We start from the raw sequence: 22,143 nt of genomic DNA, 5'->3' as shown, positions 1-22,143 counted from the left end.
ATATAAGCTAAAACTGAAAAAAAAAAAAAAAAAAAAAAAAAAAGTAACCTTCCAGTCTATATATATATAGGTCTGTGATCTAAGCACAATGTTACATTTGTAATAGTCATAGCAGTAAAAAAAACAAAAAAAACATGTCAATTTTGTTTTTAATTCAATCATGATTCAATAGTGAACATGTGCCCATTACAATACAATACTAGCCTATACAATTTGTGTTTCTTGAATTCACAGATTTATATTGCACATACAGTTAAAGTGACCTCATCGAGATAGCTCTGGCTACACTAAAGGCTTCAAATAAACACTTGTGCTCATATTGAAAGGAGAGAATTGAATTAAAAAAAAAAAACAACATCAAGTGGCCAATGTGTTCTTTAAAAACAAAAACAATTCTCCATTAAAAGTAAAATAGCCATTCCACATTAAAAATATTTATTAGCATATTAAAAAAGATATCAGTGTACATCTGGTTGAAATCTCAATTTCTATTACACATGAACCAAACCTGTCAGAAACATTAACATTTGCAAACAATGGACCTCATTCACCAATCGTAAACAAACAACATTTAGCCTCGTGGTTCTCTATCTCTTCTATATAATTTACGATCTCATGTTTAATTCATGATGGTTGTCACGTGACAGTTTTTTCGTTGTTTTATCAATAAGATCACGTGACTAAATGCTGTTTGTTTACGTTGGTGAATGAGGTCCATTCAAATTTTTGTGGCTAGATTAGAAGAATAAAAAAAAACAAAAAAAAACATGAGTATTGTCATTGTGAATCTTGTGTGGTGGAAATTTACAACAAACTTTAAAAGAAAGCACTACTTTTTTTTTAAATATTTTTTTTTTAATTTTAGAGCTGCTGCAGTCTGCTATCCACGTAAATGAAGGCTACCTGTTCACAGTACATACAGATTAAAATATTTAGTTAAAACCTATTCTGAAACAGATTTTTAAAATCATTTTAATTGGAAAAGGAGTATGTTTGTTTCGTTTTTAAAGTCTCAGCTGTTCTTTCTGAATTGAAGCCAGGCCAAAACCACCAGCGTAACTATCAAGGAAAGTGGATGTGGGCATGGTTTGAACCTGGGGCCATCCAGGCAACAGTCCAGAGTGCATACCATATGACCAGACAACCACCCACAAATGATGTCTTCAATTTAATGTCCTTAACAAAAATAAAATGACCTGGGACCACCAAGGCAACAGTCCAGAGTGCATACCATACCAAAATAAAATTATGACAATGTTATATCTATGCAGGTTATATTGACACATACAGTGAAAACATTTCATCTTTTATTAACTGAAATACTATGAATTGTATGATCTTACAATTCTAGAACATTAGAAAACCTAAAAAATAACACATTCTATTTCTATAATTACCAAATTATTTTTAAACATGATACATATCAAATTTCCTCTCACTTTAAAATCTCGAGATTCGACAACTTTCAGCACTTGTAACTATTGCTGAATTAAAAATAGCTCTTATATAAACAGTCACATAAGGTCAAGGTGATAAAATTTGGGAGAGCAACATGTCAATATGTAGATCAATGTTGAAATAGAGAAATAGATGCAATTACTGTTACTGGTAAATGTAAATGTATACACAACAACATGCACCGAGATTACGACGTGGACCAAAAATCATGTGCTAACATTCCTTCAGGCACAGGTATAGATGCTGTTTGTAGGGATTTCTCAAGAAAGACTTCCAGCCTTCCAACTGTAGCACTGGTGACTGATATATTTTTCAAAGAAGGGAAATAACTTTTACAAAGGACATACAAGAGTTTGATGAACTGAACTTTATACTGCTTGAACAAGTAGTGTCCAGTGACTGCTAGCATGTCGTAAATGGCTGCTGCTGTAATGTCTGGGTGTGGCTCAAGGTTCATGGTGCGAGCCAGCCACATCCAGGCATGCTCGACTCCATGAGGGTGTTTGTTGCCAGCCAAGTTGGGCGGGTTGACAATCATGCAGGCTGTGTAGAGCCTCATTAAACCAGACATACGTCTTAGGAACTTGTCTTGCTCTTCTACACTGCCATCCTCATTGATTTTATACCCAGCAGATCTGAAACAAGAGGTTGAATTGATTTTATACCCAGCAGATCTGAAACAAGAGGTTGAATTGATTTTATACCCAGCAGATCTGAAACAAGAGGTTGAATTGATTTTATACCCAGCAGATCTGAAACAAGAGGTTGAATTGATTTTATACCCAGCAGATCTGAAACAAGAGGTTGAATTGATTTTATACCCAGCAGATCTGAAATGAGGATCAATTGATTTTATACCCAGCAGATCTGAAACAAGAGGTCCCCGGACAAAATAGCGCCGACAAAATTTGCCATTAACAAAAACTATGTAGGATCAAGATGCTCTGATATTGTAACAGACATTAAAAAGATTAAATGACCTAAATAAATTTTAATGTTTTCTAGATGCAAGTGGTCTCTCTAAAAACTTACTTGAAATAATCAGTGTTTGACTGGCCATCCTGGCGTGTAGCGTAGTAAGGAAGAACATATGGACACAGCACATAGAGGTGAGCTAGGAACAATTCACCGATGATGGGGAAGTTCACCCACAATCCAACCACCACCGCTGCTATGGCAAATGCTGATTCATGTTTGGAAGTCACCTGTTCCTCACCTTTTTTCTACAGAAGCAGAAAAGAAGTATTTCATTTTTGTTTAAAATTCTAAACAACAATACACTAATTCTAGCCCTAACTTAAAACAGTACACTAGTTCTAGCACTAACTAAACAACAGTACACTAATTCTAGCCCTAACTTAAAACAGTACACTAGTACTAGCACTAACTAAACAACAGTACACTAGTTCTAGCTCAAACTAAAGAGTACACTACTTCTAGCTCTAACTAAACAACAGTACACAAATTCTAGCACTAGTGAAACAACAGTACACCAACTGTGACCAATTCTAACACTAGCAATACACTAGTTGTAGCTCTAATTAATAACAGTACAACAGTTCTAAAACTAGATAGACAAGAGTACACTACTTCTAGCTCTGACTAAACAACAGTGCACTACTTCTAGCTCTAACTGAACAACAGTGCACTACTTCTAACTCTGACTAAACAACAGTGCACTACTTCTAGCTCTGACTAAACAACAGTGCACTACTTCTAACTCTGACTAAACAACAGTGCACTACTTCTAACTCTGACTAAATAACAGTGCACTACTTCTAGCTCTAACTGAACAACAGTGCACTACTTCTAACTCTGACTAAACAACAGTGCACTACTTCTAGCTCTGACTAAACAACAGTGCACTACTTCTAACTCTGACTAAACAACAGTGCACTACTTCTAACTCTGACTAAATAACAGTGCACTACTTCTAACTCTGACTAAACAACAGTGCACTACTTCTAACTCTGACTAAATAACAGTGCACTACTTCTAGCTCTGACTAAACAACAGTGCACTACTTCTAGCTCTGACTAAACAACAGTGCACTACTTCTAGCTCTGACTAAACAACAGTGCACAACTTCTAACTCTGAATAAACAAAAGTGCACTCATTGTGGCAGTACAGCAGTTCTAAAACTAGCTAGACACCAGTACACTAGTCCTATTAAAGGCAATAAATATGAATTAAATCCTTTTTCTGCATATAAAGACATTTCCACCAGGAAACAAATGACTTACTAGTCCTACTCTAAACTCTGGAACACAGTTTTACAAAAGATTCCAGTTGCTAATCTTTGTGTTGTCAGACTGAAACAACTTACAAAACACAAGAGCAAGATTACGTTTTACAGTAGTGTACCTCAAGAGCAGGATTACATTTTACAGTAGTGTACCTCAAGAGCAGGATTATGTTTTACAGTAGTGTACCTCAAGAGCAGGATTATGTTTTACAGTAGTGTACCTCAAGAGCAGGATTAAGTTTTACAGTAGTGTACCTCAAGAGCAAGATTACGTTTTACAGTATAGTACCTGTCTCAGAGGACATTTCACAAAGAGTTGTTCTTATTTTCTATCCCAGGGAAAAATGTAATGGTCTAATTAAAGCCATCGGATGTATTATTAATAGAAATTGAGTCAAGTTTCCATAGCTTTAATTGGTACTAGTACCAACTATTTTTTTAAACTTATAGTGAAAAAAAGATTTTCTACCTAAAATATAATAATAAATACAGGTTGAAATAAATTTCTGAGTACACCCAGTTCTAATGGGTACTTGATATTAGTTGGGGAAATGTAAAGGCGATTGGTCATTGTGCTGGTCACTTGACACCCTCCTTAACCACGGGAAACAGATGACCTTTACATCATCTGCACTATACATCATAAGGTCTGAAAGGGGAACTTTACTTTACTATTTAAGAAAATGGTTGTTGAAATAAACCAAGAAAAACTGTCTCACCACCAGCATCTTGGCCACAAGGTTTTGACAGAACAACAAAGCCTCTGGGGCATTTTTGATAGAGATGTACTTTCCAGAAACTTCCAGGTTTTGCCCACTTAGCAACATGTGAAGCTTCTTAAGCTTGTCCATCAGGTGTGCCCCACTGATCCCAGAGATTGCATTGATGGTTGTGTTCACCGCTCGCTGTAAGTCAAATCTGTACTGTTTCATCTGTGAACAGGAAGTAGGAGCTTCAATTTTTAAAGGCAGAAGAATGTTTATAAAACTATGCTACAGAAATAGCACAAAGACAGATACTATGACAAAACAATTTTATGAATACCATCATACAGTAACACAATTTTAAGGTCAGAAAAAAAAAAAGTTCCCTTTCAGACCTAGTGGTCTATAGGGCAGATGATGTAAAAGTCATCTGTTTCTGTGGCCTAAGGTTAACGAGGGTGTCATGTGGCCAGCAGAACCGCATTTACTTTTCTCAAATAATGCCAGGTACCCATTTCAGCTGGGTGGATTTGGAGGTACCCAAAGATCCCGAAATAAAAAAATCTCAATCTTGGCCAGGAATTGAACCCAAGACACCTGGTTCAGAAGCTAAGCACTTTACCGCTCAGCCACCATGCCAGGGCTTAGTGCATTTTGAAAATTGAAAAAAAAAAAAAAAAGAATGAAAAAAAAAAAAGACTTCATCAAAAGTAAATATTCATGGTTAACAAAAGTAACATTATTGCTGAAATGACTATACTCAAAGTCACTCCAAGACACAAGATTAGATTCTAAGTTTTTTAAAAATATAAACACAATTTCTTTCTGCCAATCAACTTTACCATTTGCTTGGCTACTTATTGGCTTCTTCACATTTGGCATCAACACTTTATGTTGTCAGCAATGAAGGTATCTACATACACCTTACACTTCTATAGTTGTTTCATCAACATAACAGTTCCAAGCCCAAAGAACCAAACGGAAAACATAGGACTCCGCCTTTGTCTCCTTGTAGTGAGATTGATTGCAGAAGCAGATTTCTCCATAAATTTTGTTCACATTTACATAGTCACACCTGAGTGTTTCAGGGGGGTGGCTCCGTGGTCGCGTGAGATGCGCTTCAAACTGTCATCTAAATGGTCCCCAGGTTGAACCCCACCCACCGTCATCCCTTGCCGCCTTGCAGAAGGCGAAGGACACCACATGCGGCATATTAATCTACCTTTCCGAAGGAACTTCCAAAACTTTTAAAAACAAACATAAGCAGAGAAACTGAGGCAAGAACAACTGACATACTACTAAATAACACACCTTGTGCGTGTAAACAGTTTACCTGTCCAAACTGTCCTATACACTAACAAGTCCTAAATAAGTTGAAAACTACTCAAAGACTGGGATTTTCATTTAGGTAAGAGAACTCCCCTTTAATGAATGCCAGATATTAGATGACAATTTAAAGGTGCATTAGTCATTAAATGGCCAAATGAAAACAGTACAAATTAGTTTACTTGTTCCATTGCTTCAGAGGAAAATTATCTTTTTGTTTAACTACAATTAAATCAACTTTCCAATTAGGTCAACTCATGAAAACAATGTGTTTCCTGCTTACCTGTGGGTTGTCTATGAATGGTTTAATGCTGGCTTCAACCTCAGACAATTTTTTAGCTTTAACACTTTTCTCTTCAAGTGTGTATTTAAAGGCTTGCACTAGAGAATAGAAAATATCACTAATAAATAGTCAATAATTATCAGAAATAGGCAATATAAGTTAATATCATTAATAAATTGTGGATGTGATATTTTTACGGTAGGTAAAACAAAATTTAAACTTAGACCCTCCCGCGCCACTCGCTGCATAGGGCAGAGTGTCTCCATAAAGATCTGTCAATGGCAATGTATACAGCATCTCCCCGCCTGGTGTCCTCTGCTCTGAGGTCCTCCATAAAAGTGTTGCGCCAAGTTATATATGGATGTCCCTGATTGAACTTTCCTCATATTGGCCTCCATGTCATTGCAACTCTTGGCATGCGAAATTCAATCTGTTGGAGGACATCTCCCGTAAACCTCATGTGATGCTGGCTCACAACCTTATTAAGTGGTCAAGTCCAGTTTGGCGTAAGATTTCTTTATTTCTGTCTTAGCCACTTTTGCTGAGCCACATTTAGACTTAGATCCTCCAAAGCCAAAACAAAAAAAACAACTCTTTATTTAATGTAAAATGTTTTTTTGTTTGTTTGTAAAATGTTTTACATGTTTCGGATGTTCCTTCAGAGTTGAAGATAGTTTACTTCCTAGTCCAAACCTCCCGCAGGACGACGGGGGATGGGAGCGGGCAGGGTTTGAACCCTCGACAAATCCGAACGACAGTCCAGCGCGCAAACCGCACGACCAGGCAGCCTCACCTCATTATTTTCACCCACTTATAGTTTCTTTTTCAATCTCCATCTCTCACCTTTAAAGTCTGATGCAGCCTCTTTCTGTTTCTTGTCCTGTGAGAAAAATATTTATTTTTAAAAATTGGCTTTGTGTAAGTTTAAAAAATAGGATGTGAAATAGAAATAAAGGAAACAAACCAAGAAATAAACAAAAGTAAGATATTTGAAAAATTTATTCTTCAGCTATTAGGAAGAGAGAAGATGGAACTAATTTTATAAGTAAATTTAGTGTTGATTTTTTTTTTTGATGTAACTAATTCACAAACTAAAGTCAAATAGTTCTAATGCTTATGATTCCTGCCTATGGTGGGTAAGAAATGAGTTAGGGGTTCTCAGGGATACACAGAAATAAATTACCTCCTCTTGTTTTTTTAAGGCCGCAGCTTTTTTCTGTTCCTCTTTTTTCTTTTCTTCTTCTGCTTTCACCTTGGCATCAGTCGCATCTGTGAATATATTAAAATCAAGTTGACAATTGGGAAGATATACGTTTTATAACCGGTTTACAATCAATGGGTATTAAGAGGTAGATACTGTTAAAAAGGCATGGTGGCTGAGTGGTAAAGCGCTTGGCTTCCAAACCAGTGGTCCCGGGTGAAGACTGGGATTTTAATTTCAGAATACTTGAGGGTCCCTGAGTCCACCCAGCTTTATTGGGTACCTGGCATTAGTTGGGGGAAAAGCAATTGGTCATATGTGCTGGCCACATGACACCCTCATGGGCCATAGAAACACATGACCTTTAGATCATCTGCCCTTTAAGGTCTGAAAAGGGGAGCTTTAACTGTTAGAAAAAAGAAAACTTAAGAAAGGGAGATGTTCGACAAAATGTTAATATTTTTACCCAAAGTAAACTTAAAACTAAGTCATAATGTGTGGTAAACCTGTATGTTCTAATTCATATAAAAAATTTACACAAAGTTTAGGTTTATAGTAAACCTACCAATAAGCTTCTTGAGTTGCTGAAGGATGGTTTGACTCTTCGTGATGTGATCTTGTAACTTGTCAATATCCTCAGTGGGAACAGAATGTGCTGACTGAACAGTACGCATCTAAACATTGACAATTATTAGTTAGTCACAGCCACACCAGCTTAAACACACTTACACACTTTTTTTTTTTCAATTCTGATTTAATTTTAACTTAAGAGCACAAAATATAATGGCACTAGCCAGGTGGAGTGAAGGTCTCTGTCTATCGCATGGTAAATCTAAATCTCCAATTATTTCCCTTTTTTTTAAACTATGATGAGGACCATGTATGACTATTCTGCACTTGTTTGTAACAGCCCAAACTTTTAACTTGATGTCAAATTTAGGCAAGACTCAGCTCTAAATATGGAAACTAGTTCTTGCTTTTAGATTTGTTCTTTGGTAAGAGGCTATGAGGTTATTTTCCTGACTTGCAACTAATCATACTCTCAGCCCTCATGACAATGCCTTGTGTGGTGCCCCAATGGCTCAACAGATTAAGGGATAGGTGAAGGTGAATACCTTGTCCACCTTTGCTAACCAAACCCTAACTGTTCTGAAATATAACTCACATATTTAATCCTTTAGTTTTGGTTATGCAAACTGTCACAGCACCCCTAGGACGTAAAATCAAGGGACAGATAAAATGAGAGTGTCAGTTGTATTGCTCGAGCATTAATTTTCACTACTATTTTGTGGTCTATTCAAATTTTATTAATTTTTAGCCTCAATAATCAATACAAGTTGTCAATATATTTCTACTATTCAATTTTTGTTTTTTTCTAAGCCTTCAAGATCAAGTAGTTACAAAGATGATTTCTTTCTGACACCTCAAGTGTATCACATTGTGGATATAAATATTTAACGAAATATCATATACCAGTGATACCCAGCCTAATTTGACCTGAGGGCCATTTTAATTTGCAACACTTGTCTCGTGGGCCGCATGACCAAAAAATTGTTCTGAAACTATTTTATTAGAAACCCCAGGATTTAGTACGACATTAACTTGTGTGATATTTGATTTTTTTTTTTTTTACGCGGCAGAAAATAGCTTCATTTTTCTACTTAAAATGTTAACAACAGTGTTTGTACATTTACCACCGACCTATTTTCTTGCCTCTTTTTGGTAAATATTTCCATCGATCCTCTAATCTCTAGGCATAGTTAATCAATTTTTCATTCGTGGTTGAAACCAAGGATGCTGCCATATTTACTTTATAAGATATATATATTTATAAAACAAAGATGTTGGCTTATTATCATGTTCCACAAAAAATAAAGATCCGTTCACGTTTTCCTGGTAGATTCTACACTGAACTCAGAGTCCTAGTTCATAAACGCACAAATGTTAAAGGTCATGGTACCAGTCCATCAGAGAAAATATGTCTAAGAATAAGCAATGAATAAACTCTGCACTCTATCCAGAAGAAATGAAGAAATTAATTGTAGATAAAATAAATGAGAAATGGACGAGCTCTCATCCAAATCACAAGAAAGATGACGCTTACTATAAGCTATCCCGACAAGACCAACGTCTAATCTTTCGACTCAAGACCGGACACAACAGAATGCGACAACACATGTTCCGGAAGCTCAAAATTGGAACCAGTGAAATCTGCCCATGTGGAGTATCACCAGAAAATGCCGACCACGTCCTCCAAAACTGCTCTCTCTACCAAGAGGCCCATATAAGACATTGGCCCCAAATCACCCCAATAGAAAGAAAACTATATGGAGAGCTCCCTGATTTGGAAACCACTGCACAGTTCATCTCATGTATTGGTCTAGTCATATGAACACTCCAACATAACAATGAGAACAATGAAGAAGAAGAAGAAGAAGCAATGAATCTTGGGATGTGTGGACATAAATCTTGACTCAAGCTGAGCACCTAAAGACAGCACAGAAAATTTCTTCCCCAATAGACTTGATCTTATCTTCTAATCTTATCTTATAAAATACAGACATTACTTAAAAAAAGAGGATGATTACGTCCTATGTGTGTTCCTAGATCAATATAGTCATGCATGTTAATCAATGACTTAAATTCTGCAATTCATTGTTTTTTTCTGGCTGTATCAGGCAACCCATTCCATGCTCTAATAGCACTAGGGAAGAACGAGCATTTGTACAAATTTGTTCTAGCTTATGGAACAAGGAATATGCCTTTACCTTTGTGTCTTTCTGAGTATTTTATTAGGTTTTGGTTTTGTATTTGAAGATTATGGTTTAGTGTTTATGTATGATTGGTACTTTACTTGTAAGTCTTCTATCCTGAAGGGTTTCTAAATTTAATAATTTTACAAAGGTGTTACTCTAATCTAGTGTGAATATTCATTGGTTATCATTCTCTCAGTATATTGAGCATACTATAGAAAGAAAAATGTGCTATTCAAAAGAGGTTATAAAAATATACATATTATTAAAACTTGAGCTTAATATTTCCACTGCACCTTTTCAACCACATCTGAGCAGAGTCTATCCAGTAAGTCCTTATCTTTATTGACTGCATCGGGGAGTAAGTCTTTATGGCCATAATTGTCTCGCAGAGCCACAAATGTTTTCCTGTCACTGTCTAAAGTTTTTAAAATGCTGTTGAGTTGTAGGTGTTGCTGTCTGGGAAGAAAGCATTTGATCAAGTTTTACAATTGATCAAGTTTTACAATCACTTGCCCACACAGGACCAATTTACAATCACTTGCCCACATTGGACCAATTTACAATCACTTGCCCACATTGGACCCATTTACAATCACTTGCCCACATTGGACCAATTTACAATCACTTGCCCTCATTGGACCAATTTACAATCAATAGCTCAAGTCATTTACTATCAATAGCCTAAATTTGAGAGATTTACAATCAAAAGTCCACATTTTGTTCATTTGCAATCAATAGACTACATTTGGTTCATTTGCAATCAATAGACTAAATTTGATTCCTTTACAATCATTAGCCTAAATTTGTTTAATTGACAATTAATAGCCTAAATGTGAGATACTTACAATCAATAGCCTAAATATGAAACATTTAGAAACAATAGCTTTTTTTTTTAAAGTCATTTACCCCCAATAGCATAAATTTGATCAACTTACAATTAATATCCGAAATTCTCAAATACATTTTTGTAACATATTCAATAATTGAAAAAAAAAAATTTTTCTAAAATATCCTTTTCGCCATTTAAATTTTTTTTTTATGTGATACTATTGACTTTATATTGATCAGAACATTTATTGAAAACTTCGTAAGTGTACTTCACCTCTTTTGTTCTTCAATCGCAAGTTCTTCTTTTCCTTTTGCAATCTCTTTTAGTTTGTTTTTAAACTTCTGCAACAAAAGATGAATTCATATAATTATAGTCATAGTCAAGTAAAATTGGAGGCGCGGTGGCTGAGCGGTAAAGTGCTTGGCTTCCAAACAGGGGTTCAAATCCCGGTGAAGACTGGGATTTTTTATTTCGGGATCTTCGGGCGCCTCTTAGTCCACCCAGCTCTAATGGGTACCTGACATTAGTTGGGGAAAAGTAAAGGCGGTTGGTCGTTGTGCTGGCCACACGACACCCTTGTTAACCGTAGGCCACAGAAACTGATGACCTTTACATCATCTGCCCTATAGACCACAAGGTCTGAAAGGGGAACTTTACTACTTACTTTTACAAGTAAAATTAAAGCTAAATTCTTCACCAGTGGTCTCTGTACTTCTATATGGCTTTGAACTTTGGACACTGAAAGCTGAGGCTGAAACAAGAATCAACGCCTTTGAGAGTAAATGCTACATAAAAGCTGATGGGTATCAGATATCAGAAAAGAAAGACAAATGAGTATGTACTGTTACAAGTCGACACTCTGGCTGGCAAAAAGGAGGAACTCCTCAATACTGTGAAGAGATAAAAGCTAAGCTGTTTTGGTCATATTGACTCATGAGTCACTGTCTAAAGTCAACCTTCAAGGTACAGTTGAGAAGAAAAGCTGGCTGGACAATGTAAAAGAATGGACCGGCCCCTCTCTTGATATCCTACTTAGAACAGCTGCTGACTGGGAAAAATGAAAGGACTTGGTTGCGCGAACTGTCACAGCGCCCCCTACGCCAAAAGTTAAGGGACAGATGATGATGATGTTCATAGGAGAATAAAACAACTTTTTTTCTTTTTTGAAATAGAGTTTGAACTGAAAACATTTGTCTGTGAAGTAGAAATAAGGTTTTCAACAAAAATCAATAGTTAATCTTAGAAAATGTGAAGTTCAAAAGAGTTGAGACAAAGTAAAACAAAGTTAAGTAAATAAAGTAACCCTTTCAGACCTTGCAGATGATGTAAAGGTCATCTGTTTCTATGGCCGACAGTTATCAAGGGTGTCACAAGACCAGCATAATGAGCAACCACATTTACTATCACCAAAAAATGTCAGGTACCCATTAGAGTCGGTTGGACTTGGGGGCATCCTAAGAATCCTGAAATTTTAAACCCCAGTTTTCACAGAGATTTGAACCCAGGACCCCTCAATTAAGAAACCACTCAGTCACCATTCTCTTATGAGACAAAGATTAACCTCGTTCTATCACCAAAAGGTTTAAGTCAGTGCTCTGCAGTCATAAACGCATTAATCCAAAACCTTGACTTTAACCAGCTAAAATCAGAATCCCAATTTAGCTGGGAGAACACGTGAGGAACAAGTAGAAACACATCTGATCTATGCTGACACATCTTGTAAGCTGTCATTCTCAACAAACCAAAGCTAGATACCCATATCAGCTTTAGGAATCACGACTGTTCTTAGTTTTAGTCTGGACATTAAATCCAGACTTGAGTGCAGGCAATCAGCTGTCATTATACTCCCACATTAGCAAAACTCTAACATAAATGAGAAACTGTCACCAGAACAAAAATCTTATGGCTAAATCTAATCTTAACTCTGTCTTAAACCTAACTGAACCACTGCCACTTGACATTTAACCTATTTACCAACATTTTAGTAAACCCCCCACCTCACAAAAAAAAAAGTAAAGTTCCCCTTTCAGACCCTCTGGTCTATAGGGCAGATGATGTAAAGATCATCTGTTTCTGTGGCCTACAGTTAACGAGGGTGTCATGTGGCCAGCACAATGACCAACCCCTTTACTTTTCCCCAACTAATGTCAGGTACCCATTAGAGCTGAGTGGACTCAAGAAGTGCTCATAATTAAACATCCTAGTCTTCGCCAGGATTCGAATCCAAGACTTCCGGTTCGAAAGCCAGACACTTCATCACTCAGCCATTGCCTCCCCACCCCACGCTCTCTATCAACTAAGTCTACCAATCAGCATTGATTACAAGATAGAAAAATGAAAATGTACTTCTTGATGTTCTTTGCACTTCTGAAACTGCTGACGTCCTTCCTCTTGCCTAAAAATAGAAACAAAGAATGATTCGCTTTATTTTGATGTAGGATTAGAAGTCAAGCACTATGTTCAATGGGTGCTCTTTGGAGACACTTTGGAAGGTAATGATTTTAAGAAACAAAAAAGATCTGTGCATTCCTGTAAACTGATTTGCTAGCACATACGCCAATTTTAAAAATTGATAATATACAAAAGAAATATAAAAGAAATATAAAAGAAATATGAAAGAAATATAAAAAGAGGAACAAGATGGGACAAATCGTCACAAATTTATTTCTTATTCGTCATTAGAACTTACAATTCTTGTACTTTCCGTGCGAGGTTTTGATGCCTTTTACTTTGCAGATCTTTGTTTCTCTTTGAGAGCTCTGTTTCTTGTTTCTGTAACTCTGCCTTTATGAAATCTTCATGTTTATTCATGAATATCTTTCTCTGCGACAGTTTTAGCTAAAAATATCAAATAAAATCTTCTTTAAAACAAAATCTTATACTGTCTTATAATACCTAATAATTAATTTAAATACAAATATTAAAAGAAGTATATGCAAATCAGCTGTGATCACAAGTTTACATTATCTGGACTTAGGAAAGAAAAACTCTAAAAAGCATCCACTTTAGTTAACAAAAAATGATCAACCAAATTAGGCTTTTGTAGAATATATATATATATATTATATATTTATAGCTTTTATATAGCGCTACTTTCATGCTTATAGCATGCTCAGAGCGCTTTGGTCCAATCTCATTTGTGGACCAGTGGGGGGAAGGGGTATCTAGGAGTTGGTTTTCCGTGCTGCCTTTAGGCGCTCAGTAAACACAACTCTGCCCGAGTCGGGTGTCAAACCTTGAGCCCCCTTCTAGGTAGCCAAGCCAAGCCAAATTCAAGCGCACTTAGCCTCTCGACCACGCTTCCCACATAATACAAAAGGTTTGATTTTCTTTACTAAGTGAGTAGCTCTTTAAGACACCATCAAAAGTATTTGAACTTGAAGCTTGCAATCTGTATAGCTGTTGTTAGATATGTAGATATGTAAATGAAACCATTTATTTAGTGAAAACCAGCTGTGTATAGCTCTCTTTTTTTTTTTAGCAGACAATTTTTTTTCTAATGAATGGGCTAAAGTGTATGAGGCTAACCCAGAAAATTTAGTTTTTATGAAGCCTTTTTTCTTTGTTCTAAAAGGATTGAAAGTATCTATTTTAATAAGACATATTTTGCTTTGGACTAGACTTGTCTTTTTAAAACCAGAAATAGGCATTATTGGGTTAATTAATATACATCAACATTCACTTAAAGACCAACTGAAGAGGTTTTTTTCGAAATTGAGATAGCGATTGGTTTAGATAGTAGATAGCATCAAAGTTAGTTTCTAAAAATTTGAGATTTTAGAAAAGCGTATTTATATTAGAAAAAGTAATTTGAAAGTGTAAAAAATAACGAGATTTGAAAATCAGCTTCAATGGCCGAAACCGGAAGTGACGTATTGTAATGGACTGAGAAAATGTAAATAAAAATAGACATGGCTGGATACATTATTGATAGCGATCCAGATGATAAACTTAAATCTAAATCTAGCTGTCCAACAATTTTAAATGATACTTATCATGGGATGCACCAAAATGCCCTGAAGAGAACTCTTCTACTTTTTCAAAATATATTCTAGAGCAGACTATTGAATTAATATAATTATAGATAGATTATAATAGGACTAGTCACTAGATTAGTCTAGATAATAGATTACTCTAGTAGTAGTCTCTAGTATCATCAAGTACTAGTAGATCATCTAGGTCTAGGTATACTATACTTAGACTGTACTAAGTCTAATAGTTATTAACTAAATGGTTAGATCTATCTATATTATTTTCTATATCTCTAATTCTAGCTAGGCCTTCTTAGCCTTCTAACACTTTTACTAGTCACTCACTAGATTTCACTAGATCTAGAGTTTATAAATACTTGACTTGTATTATTGTACTAATTTTAGTAATACTACTAGTAGTACTAGTAATAGTTTATAAACTAGTAGATTTAACTAATTTAAGTAGATCTAGAGTAATCTAGACTAGCCTCTATGTTAAGTCTAAGCCCAGTCGCCAACATTTTTTGGTAATAGTTTGTAATAGTAAGACATAGTGAGTAGTGTCCTAGCAATAGCATAAAGATTATTCATAGATATAAATATAATATTATAATAGCCAAGGACTAAACCTAAAGCCTAAGCTAAATCTAGATCTATATAGAATATATTTATACTCTTTACTAGCCCTTACTATACTTATTAATAAGGCTAAACTTTAGATCTAAAAAAATAATAAGTCATCATTTATATTGATAATATAAAATACAGATTTTTACTAAACACATGTGACATTTCTTTAAGTCTTAAACTTAAACAGGGCCGGTCCTAACGATTGCGGGGCCCTATGTGAAACTGATTGCGCGGGGCCTAGTCTGGGTGGGAATAAGGATAATAAGTGAAAATTAAGATTTCGTATTTTAAAAAAATTCGACTTTGAATTTTATTAAATCTTTACTAAGTACAAGATTACGATCAAATTAACTTTACTTTACGAACTTTGCAACCTATGGCATATTAAAATGCCAGTCACTCTATTAAAGTAAATAAAGTATGGAAACTTGTGATTAAAGTGAAAATTTGCCTGATTATTACATTTTAGTACATGAAAGCTGACAATATCTTATTTCGTTTATCGTGCGTAGGATTAGCGTTTTCCGGAATGAATGACACCCACAATTTTGTCTATTTTTCAGGAGATTTTTATGAGATTTCCAGGTTTTATATATACCGATATATATATATATTGCAATTTAACTATTACACCTAGAATTAGCACGAAGCCTATGAAAGTGCAGGGCCCACTGCGACCGCATAGGTTGCAGTGGCTTAAGACCGGCCCTGGTCTTATATATATTAGATTGCCTAGACCTAGAGTAGAGTAGGCTAATTTATTATTATTAAGAACAATAAGAGTTAGATGTTGATGTTAGATCAGATAATCAGTATAACATATATAATATATATATATATATAACCACTAGTTCTATATATGTATACATAATTAAGTATAAATGTTAATAAATACATTTTTTAAAATCTATTTTACAGAAAACATATATGACATGTGGCATACAGACAAGTTTACTAGATGGATCTTTCATCATTTTGGAAATACAAATCACAGAAACATTCTATAATTTTATTTTATATAATAAATACCAATAAATGTAAATACAAAATCACATTTTAATAGAGTTCTTCATTATACACACAACATTATTTTAATTAGTATGTTCCTTTTCACTTGCTAGGTTTAGACAAAGTTTCGAATCAGGATTTAATATTATTAAGTCATAGCCCAAAACTCCAGCAGGATGTTAATTAATGGCAGTGGTCAATGTTTGAACCTGAGACCACAGAGAAGACAGTTCGGAATGCAAACCACACAACTTTCTGCGTTTCGAAACCTATTCAAATTTTGATCATTTTTATGTTAATGCAGATCTGAATGTCCATTGCAATGATGACTTGATCTGTAAAGGGGTTACATTTTTTAAAAATAAGTTGGATCTCATTCTTCGAATGATGCTATTTATTAGAAATTGCAACGTGGAATACATATTAGAGGCCTAAAGAAAATCCACTGATGAGGGAAGACATAGACGTCGTAAAGAACATTTAAATTGACCACCAGCTGAATATGGTTATGTCTTCGCTGGACACGGCAAAATATCTAGTTTGCAGCTGGGGCTGCGTAGCCATGGAAAATACTGCATTTCTCATTAATCTTTCGACTCGACTGCCAGCCTTATTTATTAAACACTTTAAATTATGAATAGCTCTGCATTTTTTAATAACGATAAAAAAAAATATATATTCAGTGATTAACTGGCAATAATTGGGTTACTAAAATTTAATAAAATGAGTTGCATAATTACATCAACAGTAGCCTATATGCATTACTTAACATTATATTGATACTGTAATTTATTTTCCACTTCCCTGACTTCCCAGAGAAATGAAAAAAACAACAACTCCTTCTCCAGTAGGATAATCTCTTTCATTTATAGTCTAAACACAATTTAAAACTTTGTTACCTACAGTTACAGATTAACTTGCTAACTTAACTATCTAATGATTCTATTTCAATCAACAAATGAGTCAAGCGTGAGATAAATGAAAACTCTTCAATTTTTAGATATATATTTATAGAACTATGTAAGTATATAGGCCCGAATATACGGTACGAATATATTTAAATAAGAGTGTAATAAAATCCATATTTCGTATATTAGTAATATTATAGAATTGGTAGATCTAGGTCTAATTTTTGCCTTATAGATTAGTTTTTAGAAATTTAGATCTAGTACTTTTTTTACTAGTAGATCTAAATCAGACTGCTTTTAAGTCTAAGTTAAGGTTTAAGTTAAAGGTATTTGCCTAGTGTTGTACGGGGTTGTTACTCTAGATTCAAACAAAATATAATCGTATACTACAATAACTACATTAAATGAGCTCAAGATTCACATTGTAATAATTGTTTTTTTCCCATATTGGGCCTATTTAGTGACGACTATAGGTTAATAATCACTATTAAGTGTATAGATAGAGTATATAATTTTAAACTTTGTTTTTCTAGATCTAGGCCCAGCACCTCGATCGGATCAGTCTAAAATCTAATAGATAGGTCTTATCTCTAAATATCCAATACTACTATTACTAGATCTAGACTTCATCTAATTGGATTTAGATCTAAATTTAGGTCTACTTCGTACATCATTAATGATCTGAGAAAAGAACTCTGCTCTTGATCAAAAGCAGTAGATCTAGAACTAGAATAAGCCTGAAGCAGTAACATAAGCCATAAATTGCGTAACTTGACTAAAATGAAACATGTGAACTGAGGCTCGCGGTACTGCGTGGGCTGAAACGCTGTTCGCTTGACTAGATCAAGAATAAGCCGACAAACAGTAGATCTAACATGCAAAGCCATAAATTGCGTGATTTGACCTAATTTCCCCAACTCTAACATCCACTTTTTATAAATTGGCGTGTTTTAGTCGCCTTTGTTTTTAGAAACTAGCATTCCTGTAAAAAGGAATAGGGAAATACGCTAAGCCATAAACTGAAAAATTTGACCTAATTTCCCTTAAACTACGTCATCGACCTTGGTTGTCTGGGAAATACTGATCTCGAATGGCTTCGAGATTGTGAAATTTAATAGTCCCTAAAACTCACATTAAATTGCTTATATCTAAATAATTACAAAGAATATATGTCTAAAATTTCGTATGTATGTTTTTTTAAGCATTATGAATCTAAAAAAAAGTATAACACCGGTTTCCGCGTCTGACCCCAAAACCTCTTCAGTTGGTCTTTAAGAATAAAAAAATTTGAATGGTTTATGCACGCACAAAAAAAAAAAAAAAAAAAAAAAAAAAAAAAGATGTATGTGATGACCTGCACTCCCTCTTCCTTTAACTGCCGATACTGATCCACAGCAGCATTGGCTTCATTCCACTTAGTTGATAGGAAGAAATTCTCAGGGCTCATGGAGGATGCATTCTGGGAAGTGTTTAAATGTTTCGCAAGACTGAGCTGGCGCAGATCTTCTTTGCTGAAAATAACAAAAGGAATATGAATTGAAGAATGATAATATTTTAACAAGGGTAATAACATGTTTAGCTTAAGTCCCCCTTCAGACAATTTGGTCTATAGGGCAGATAATGTAATGGTCATCTGTTTCTGCGGCCCACAGTTAACAAGGGTGTCATGTAGCCTTTACTTTTCCCTAACTAATGTCAGGTACTCATTAGAGCTGTGTGGATTCAGTGGTGCCTTAAAGAAACCAACATTAAAAATCCCAGTCTTCACTAGGATTAAAACCCAACACCCTCCGGTTAGGAAGCCAAGCCCTTTACCACTCAGCTACTGTGCCTCCAAATTTTAGCTAAATTTACCAAAAAGAATTAGCCTAAGCGTATCGTCTCAGAAACCTTGATTTGTACAAATTATGCACTCAAAATGTACACTTAACTTTCAAAAAGCTCCCTACCCATGAAAGTCCCTGATCAATTCAATGTGTAAGAGTTTCTTTCTCAAAATTAACTAAACAGCCATTATCTATAAATCAAATTGACTAGAAGTCATTCTCTTCAAAGATTCAAAGACCACACAAACCCAGTTGCAACCTACATATTTTGTCCCATTCAAAGTAGACAAAGCCATTTTCTGACGGGGGTCTATTTAAGTTTCCTTTTTTTTTATTTTATTTTCTGCTGAGGTTCTCCTACACGACAATGTTCCAGTCACAAGTCCAGCCATCACCTTCTTCATGTACTACTCATGTATTTGATAAACAGTCTTGCCATCAAACTACAGACAACTTGAAACTTATTCACACTCAGAAACGCAAGCAACTTCTTTTTTAAAAAAGGCTATAATAAAGTTTAAAAAAATAGAAGAAAAAAACAACTTTTAAACCAGCATGAGTTATCACACCTTAGATCAGCTTTTTCTGTTTCATCACATGACAAAGAGAGAGATTTATTATCAAAAGCATAATCCGATAGCTGTCTGCTGTTATCTAGGTGAATGTTGCTATCATAATCTGAGGAGAAACTCCTGTCACATGTGGTTGTCTCCTCGTCAAAGGAATTGAAGCTTGTTTGAGATTTGGACAGAGGGCTTTCTTCATGACACCTAGACAGGGGTGGGGGTGACAGATGAACCTAGAAAATAAATGAAAGAAATGTATCAGATATTAAGTATGCATGCCTTATTTTAGAATCTCTTCACAAACTCTGGAACCTTGAGAGTCCTGTAGTTATGTACTTGTTATCTGGGACATAGTAAAGATGGTGACTTGAAACTTACTGGAATAGGCTGTTGTCTCACAACAGAATGAGACAACATATTTACTGGAAGCTCCAAATTGGAACCAGTGAAATCTGCCCATGTGGAGTGACACCAGAGAATGCTGACCATGTCCTCCAAAACTGCTCTCTTTACCAAGAGGCCTGTACAAGACACTGGCCCCAAAGCAACCCCAATAGAAAGAAATCTATATGGAGAGCTCCCTGATTTGGAAACAACTGCACAGTTTATCTCATATATTGGTCTAGTCATCTGAATGCTCCAACATAAAAATGAGAACGAAGAAGAAGAAGAAGCAAAAGAAGAAGGCTGTTGTCCGTTTAACATGTTTTGGATGTACCTTCAAAATTAAAGATTATTATATCCTAGCCCAAAGCTCCTGCAGGACAGTACTTAGTGGCAGTCGAAGTTTTTATATCTCATTATTGTGAGAAGTCAAAAGTTTGATTTGATTAATGACTGAATAATGGAGTAATATGTAATATTATATTGAGTCCTGGAAGTTAGAAAATACTGTACATTTTTGTTGTAATATATTCATATCATAAAATAATGGATTAAATATATGATCTTCTGTTATATCTGCTGTGCTGAACATAATCAACATAGTTCATCTTTAAATTTATATTATTAAAATATGTCCATGCCATGAAATATGATGAAAAAAGTTGACTTGTGCCAAATATATAGATTCTATATGACCTTTAAATAATAAATTTCTAGATATTGATTCTGTAATGATAGTGAATTTATATAATTTATACTATTTATAGTAGTATACAACTCTAGTCTAGATTACTCTAAATAAGTGTGTTTGTGTGTGTGTGTGGGGGGGGGGTGTCTAAAAAAAATATGTGATTTTTAGACTTTAACTTAAATTTTAGTAATGAAAAAACGATGGAGTCATATAATACATAGATAAGACTTATATTATATAGTAATATAGACTACATATTATAATAATATCATATCATATAAATATATATTATAGATGGCTCCTTTTTGTCTCGGAAGGCAATGGAATGCGCCCAGATACTTTTGTTGATGCCTACTATGGCCTATGGCTCTCATGTCTCGCTTGCAGACCTATCTATAGATAGACTTAGAATGTTAGATAACTACTAAACTAGGTGACTAGGTCTAGATCTAACTAGGTTTGAAATTACCAACCATTAATTCACTGAGGTCTCCATTCTTATTATATTTCAAACGTCCCTTAAAAGAGCTTTTCAAACTATCTGTGATAGATTTCATCTTAAAGTAACAAATAGATCTAGATACCAGAAGTCTAGATCTAATTTACAAGTGAAAATGAAATATTTAAAACCAAATTAGATTCCATACAGTTAGATCTACAGTTGACATAAACAAGCAAGATTTAAATCTATCACAGTTCTGTGGCTTTTTTTTATTTACTAGAGCTACACCTATCTATAAGTATCAAAGAGTAGTTTCCCCTTGTTTAAAAATAGAATTGTTAAATGTAAGTATAGGCATTAAGAAATGGACGAGAAACGAAACTAATATAGATACAAATTTAGAAATCTAAAGCTCTACGCAGAATTGTTTCGCACTATGAAAGTGAATAATTTTCGTAGAACTAGATAAAGAAAATGCTGTGACAGGAGTTAGAAAGTTAAATCAAATCAACCAGAACCAGATATCATAATTAAAACAGCAGATTTCTCGTTCCATATGCTAGGAAAGATTTGTATAAATGCTCCTTCTTCCATAGTGCTATTAGAGCATTGAATGCGTTGCCTGACGAGCCAGCCAGGAAAACCGATGAATTGGCAGTATAGTCTAAGGTTAACATGCAGCTAGGCCTATGCGAAACTCATTGCGCGGGGCCTAGTCTGGGTGGGAATATGGATATTAAGTGAAGATTAAGATTTTGTATTAGAAACAAAATTCGACTTTGAATTTTATTTATTCTTTACTAAGTACAAAATTGCGATCAAATTAACTTTACTTTACGAACCCTGCAACCTATGGCATATAAAGTATTGGAACTTCCTATTAAGGTGAAAATTTGCCAATTTTGTATATTTTT

At 34.8% G+C, this 22,143-nt stretch overlaps 1 protein-coding gene across 1 annotated transcript; it reads right to left on the bottom strand.

Moving 5' to 3' along the window:
- Positions 1-135: 135 nt before the first annotated feature.
- Positions 136-21,531, bottom strand: LOC106078759 (mRNA export factor GLE1-like). Its single transcript, XM_056006428.1, has 14 exons — positions 21,261-21,531; positions 19,716-19,945; positions 18,675-18,831; positions 13,493-13,641; positions 13,150-13,198; positions 11,077-11,144; positions 10,268-10,430; positions 7,784-7,892; positions 7,201-7,286; positions 6,861-6,897; positions 6,018-6,115; positions 4,424-4,636; positions 2,491-2,681; positions 136-2,093 (listed from the first exon to the last, which is right to left on the bottom strand). The coding sequence occupies exons 1-14, from the start codon at positions 21,342-21,344 to the stop codon at positions 1,646-1,648; spliced, it is 2,082 nt and encodes a 693-aa protein (XP_055862403.1). The 5' UTR covers positions 21,345-21,531; the 3' UTR covers positions 136-1,645.
- Positions 21,532-22,143: the final 612 nt, after the last annotated feature.

The sequence above is a fragment of the Biomphalaria glabrata genome, chromosome 12 (genome assembly GCF_947242115.1).
Source record: "Biomphalaria glabrata chromosome 12, xgBioGlab47.1, whole genome shotgun sequence".
NCBI classification, from domain to species: domain Eukaryota; kingdom Metazoa; phylum Mollusca; class Gastropoda; family Planorbidae; genus Biomphalaria; species Biomphalaria glabrata.
This window is presented reverse-complemented; position numbering and strand designations above follow the sequence as displayed.

Bases quoted from the DNA above. Each gene is read 5' to 3' on its own strand.
- LOC106078759 (XM_056006428.1), bottom strand. From the start codon at position 21,344: ATGAAATCTATCACAGATAGTTTGAAAAGCTCTTTTAAGGGACGTTTG. The intron at 13,199-13,492 runs GTAAGTTCTAAT...TTCTATTTTTAG, and splicing joins GCACGGAAAGTACAAGAATT to GCAAGAGGAAGGACGTCAGC. The intron at 7,893-10,267 runs GTGCAGTGGAAA...GTCAATGTTTAG, and splicing joins GCTCAGATGTGGTTGAAAAG to ATGCGTACTGTTCAGTCAGC.